Source organism: Microtus ochrogaster, unplaced genomic scaffold (genome assembly GCF_000317375.1).
Source record: "Microtus ochrogaster isolate Prairie Vole_2 unplaced genomic scaffold, MicOch1.0 UNK35, whole genome shotgun sequence".
NCBI lineage: Eukaryota > Metazoa > Chordata > Mammalia > Rodentia > Cricetidae > Microtus > Microtus ochrogaster.
The window spans coordinates 32151-37198 of NW_004949133.1; the positions used below are offsets into that span (position 1 = coordinate 32151).

At 45.5% G+C, this 5048-nt stretch overlaps 1 protein-coding gene across 1 annotated transcript in view; it reads right to left on the reverse strand.

Annotated features, from left to right (window-relative positions):
• Positions 1 to 5048, reverse strand: part of Exo1 (exonuclease 1) — a 23377-nt gene that overhangs the window by 1164 nt on the left and 17165 nt on the right. Inside the window, exons 13-14 of the mRNA XM_005368523.2 lie at positions 4274 to 4375; positions 2491 to 2684 (exon numbers count right to left, since the gene is read on the reverse strand). Coding sequence (XP_005368580.1) covers positions 2491 to 2684; positions 4274 to 4375 — 296 coding nt within the window. The remainder of the gene's footprint in view (positions 1 to 2490; positions 2685 to 4273; positions 4376 to 5048) is intronic.

The following is a 5048-nucleotide window of genomic DNA, read 5'->3' on the forward strand; positions in this document are numbered from 1 at the left end:
AAAAAAAGAACACTATCATAAACCGCCAGGTGCCAGTGGTGCACGCCTTTAATCCCAGCACTTGGGAGGCAGAGAGTTCCAGGCAAACCTGGTCTACAGAGTGAGTTCCATGACAGGCTCCAAAGTTACAGAGAAACCCTGTCTCAAAAAAGAACACCCAAACCCAAAACAAACAAAACAACATAAAAAACCTATTATAACTTTGGTTTCTTCTAACACGGGCTCTGAAAGTCCCATGCGCCCTGGAGATGAGGGTTGGTGGAGAATTCCCATGAAAGATGCTTCTCTCAGGAGCTTTGTAAGACCAGATTATATTTTCATAATATTTGGACTCCCCGTGTTGACGTTTGTACCAATAAATGTCAAAGCAGAATCCTGTACAAGCTGCCAGCAAGTCAATGTGGGTGCAGACACCAGGTCACATGCAGCCAGCAGTACCCTCTGCCCTCTGTTCCAGACACCTCCACCAAGGGTGGCGAAAACAGGCAAACAGCCACAGAGTGCATGCATCTGATGGCCGGGAGTGGTGGAGGCAGGAGGTTCTCCGTGAGCTGAGGCTAGCCCGGTCTACATAGTGACTTCCAGGGCAGCTAGAGCTACACAGTAAGACATAAGGATCCAAACCAGAAAAAGAAGAATGGGAAGCTATTTAAGATGGGCATGGTGGTGCACTCCTTTAACCCCAGCATTTGGAAGGCAGAGGCAGGTGGACTTCTGTAAGTTTGAGGACAGCCTGACGTCTTGCTGAACCAAGCTCAGGTGTTTAGGCTAGGCTCTCAGGATCTGCCTGTCTCCAGCTCCAATGGCTGGGCTATATAGGTCAGGGAGACAAGCCTGGATTTTTAGGTGTATCCTGGGGATCCAGACTTTGGTCCCCATGCTCACAGAACAAGTGTTCTCAACCACTCAGCCAGATAGATCCACAGCCCCAGAATGATGAACTTTCCACAAATCTAAAGCTGCTGGCACCCTCTTAACATTCATATGACGTCTGCACCATGGGGTGCGTGTAGAGGTCAGAGTTGATTTTCTCTTTCCACTATATGTACCCTGGCGTGCAGGGGGGCGGACACACAACTCAGATCTGCAGGCTTGGAGGTGAGCTATCTGAACTGCTCTTTTAAGTTTATTTAATGTTAAAAGTTTCAGTTGAAGATTTATTTTATTTTTAATTATATGTATGTGTCTATGCACGTGAGAGCAGCAGCCCACAGAGGCTAGAAAGGATATACTCTCCTGCCCCAAAGCTGGTTAGTTATAGGCAGTTGTGAGTTCCTGATGAAAACTAAAAATCTGCACGCCAATCCCAGTTCCCACTCCCTCCCCTCCTCCCATACCATCCACTTTCCCCCCCGTATCCCACCCCCCATCTACTCCTCAGAGAGGGTAAGACACATTGCTTTAAGGAAGGACCAAGGCCTTCCCTACTATATCTAGGCTAAGCAAGGAATCCATCCTAAGAGAATGGGTTCCCAAAAGGCCAGTACAAGCAGTAGGGATAAATCCTGGCCCTTAGTCTACCCCAGCCAAACAACTGTCACCCACATTCAGAGGGCCTAGTTTGGTCCTATGCTGGTTCCTTCCCTGTCTAGCTGGAGTTGCTGAGCTCCCATTAGATCAAGTAAGCTGTTTCAGTGGGTGTCCCCATCATGGTCTTGACCTCTTTGCTCATATTCTCACTTCTCCCACTCTTCAACTAGATTTTGGGAGCTCAGCCCAGTGCTCCACTCTGGGTCTCTGCCCCTGTTTCCATCAGTTGCTGGATGAAGGTTCTATGGTGACATTTAAGATATTCATCAGTCTTACTATAGGGCAAGGCCAGTTCGGGCCTCCTCTCCTCTATTGCTTAGTGGGGTCATCCTTGTGGCTTCCTGGGAATTTCTCTAGTGCCAGGTTTCTGCAGCAGGTGCTCTAAACGAAGCCCTCCCTAGGGCTTCTTCAGATCTGCAGAGTATGTAACAGGCACAGTCTATAGCACATAGACCCCCTCCATAGGCACACTTTAACCACAGCACTTCCCTGTGCTGGATGTCAGTGTCAGCCAGAGAGGCACCAGTGCACAGTTGAGTTCCTTGTACTTCTCTAGGGACCAAGCGTCCTATGGTAGAGTTGGCAGGAGTGGAGACACAGCGAAATAAAGGAGACTTGGCAGCCGCTGCTTAATTCACTCTGTGGCAGTCTCATAGGAAGCTTCCTTAGCGTTCCCAACACCGTCCAGTCATGTCCCTAGAACACTGGTCTGTGTGGTCACATCTGTGAGCACTGAGCCAACCAACACAGCTCCCGCTGCCACTATTCTAATGCCAGCCCCGAGCAATGGGAAGCAAAGGAGCTTCTGGTCTGGAAAAGCAGCCTCCAGCTGGACTGAGAGCTGAAGGTGAGCAACAGAAACTGAGTCCCCTGAAAGCACAAAGAGCTGGGGCGTGGGCTACAGAAGACAGCGCTCTGTCCTGCTTCAGAGGCGGAGCCAGGACGCTCACGCTCACTCACTTTTTAAACCCGAAGTTTTTCCAGAGCTCGTTGATCTTTATCTGCAGCCCTGGCTTGTTCTCCGCATCGCGGTGTTTTCTCTTCTGGATGCTTCCTGGCTTCTTGCTCAGGCCACTGACTCGGGCTGGCACCAGGGGCTTGATCTTGGTGGTAGAAAGACAGTCCACAGAACTAGCCCTACACAGCCCAGGAACCTGGAGAGAAATTAGAATTTAGAATTGTTGTTATTTTCCTTGTTAGAGATAAGAGTAGGTCTCCCCAAATGCCAGTTGTAACCTTCTGTTCTAAAAGACCCTAAGTGTTCTTTATATAGCAGAATAGGAAAAGACTCCACATGCAATACAGACTTCTGAAGTCTACTATAGGAAGGTCTACTATAGTCATGCAACAGGCAACACATGCCTGGCATAAAGCTTAAGTTAAAAAGCGAGTCTTACTCCCTCCTTCTTCACCTCATTCAAGAAGGGCTGCTGGGTTCAGTGCAGCCACTAAGCTACACACACAGAAAAGCGTGAGGCATTATTTTGTCTTCTTTGAGTTCATGTAATGATACATCTTGGCGATTCCTGCATTCCAACATGAAATTGAATTGTATTTTGATGATGCTCTACTGTGTGAAGGCAGCATACATAACCAATTTAAATCTCTTGATAATTTTGTTTCTACTCAAGAGCTGATTTTTTTTTTCCTCTTGTTTGAGACAAGGTCTCTCCCTATAGTCCTGGCTGTCCTGGAATTCACAGAGCTTCTCTTGCCTGCCTCTGCCTCCCAAATGCTTGGGCCACCATATCCAGCCTTTAAGGGCAGATTTTTTTTTTTTTTTTGTGAGCACAGTAACTGGTTCTTAGGATAGAGAGGGAGGTGTGTGAATAAATGTTTAAAGCTGATTAATCTGGCAGAGTGTACATAAAAGTCAAAAAATTAAGCAAAAGAACCCAGAGCTCTGCCTGGGTCCACAGTGTTTAGTATGTGAGAACCAAACATACATTTCAAGTTTTAATTATATGCCTAAGAGATCCACGAAACAAAAATGCCTCTGCTCTGCAAGCCCCTGCCAAGGACAGACAGTTCCTGCAATGCTGGAGGCCACTGTTTAAGGGAGATAACAAGGGACTGTTTGTTTTCACTCCCTGGACAAGTTTGTTTGACCCGCCTGCACCAGACATGCTTGAAGGGAGGTAGTACGTAGGAAAGACGTCAGGTATGCATACTCTCTGATGGGAAATGAATTATGGGTTTTCCCTTTTAAGGCCTTGCAAAATTTGATTCTGGACCGTCTTCTGGAGATCCAGAGATGGACATGGCCACGGCCCATCTGCTTAGCCAGTATTTAACTAAAGTTTGCTTCAAGTTTGGCCTGAAATTGTGGACGTGGTCTTCTTCTCAACTGGTGGGACCAACAGGTATTTTGGCAATACACAGCAAACCATTCTCACACTAGGAATAGTCAATCACCACGGACTTCATTCTCACAAATTAATTAAAAACAAATTAATTAGGGTAAACAGTTATAAACTGGGTTATGTAATATATGTAGAAATACTTATTACTATGTACATGGAAAAAGATCTTTCAGAAACAGAGAAAAGAGGTTCCAACTAACATGTTAAGCATCCACAGCTGAGCACAAATAGTATCTAAAGAAGTTTGAAAGAGAGCATTTTTTAAAAAAGCAGAATACTGGTATTTTAATTTTTAATGTTTTGTGTGTATATTTCTCATTTTCTGGCAATAATTACACACTGCCTCTGAAAATAAAAAAACATAATTCTAACTGTTTTACCTTGTTCCTTACAAGTGCGTCCTTCTTTGAAAAGGGAGGCGACTGTTGCTTGGAGTTCTCACTGCCTTGATTATCAAGTGACGCATTGTTACAGTCCGATTCCTAGATTCCCCAGATGGAAGACAAAAATTTACTTCAGTGCTTTCTTCTTTGTTTGTTTTTCAAGACACGGTTTCTCTGTGTAAGGGCTATAGCTGTTCTGGAACTCTCTTTGTAGGCCAGGCGGGCCACCTGCCTCTGCCTCCCAAGTGCTGGGATTAAAGGTGTGCATCACCATACCTGGCTCACTTGAGTTTTTATGACAACTTGACCAATATTTAATTAACCAATTGTATGAAACGAGAAACTTGGATAAATAACATAATTTCATCAAAGACATAAAAACACAGGAAATAAAATGAACTAAACATGGGAAACAATGAATTAAGATGGAAAAGATATGTCAGTTTCACTCAAGAAAACACCAAAACGTTTTAGCTGAAGAAATATTCTACTAAATACACACTTATGATTTTGTGTGTGTGTGTGTGTGTGTGCCTGTCAAATGCTGACACACAAAGCGCTGATCAGATGGTGCTTAGCCCTAAGTGGGACGCCTTTCTCAGCCCCCAAGCCCTGCCAAAGGTCAGGGGACGTCTCAGAAAGAGCAGGAGGGGAGAGGTACTGTGAAATGCTGTCCTCTGGACATGGTGTGACTACCACACACACGTACCCACACAGCTGTGCAAACTAACACCATACACACGTACCCACACAGCTGTGCAAACTAACACCA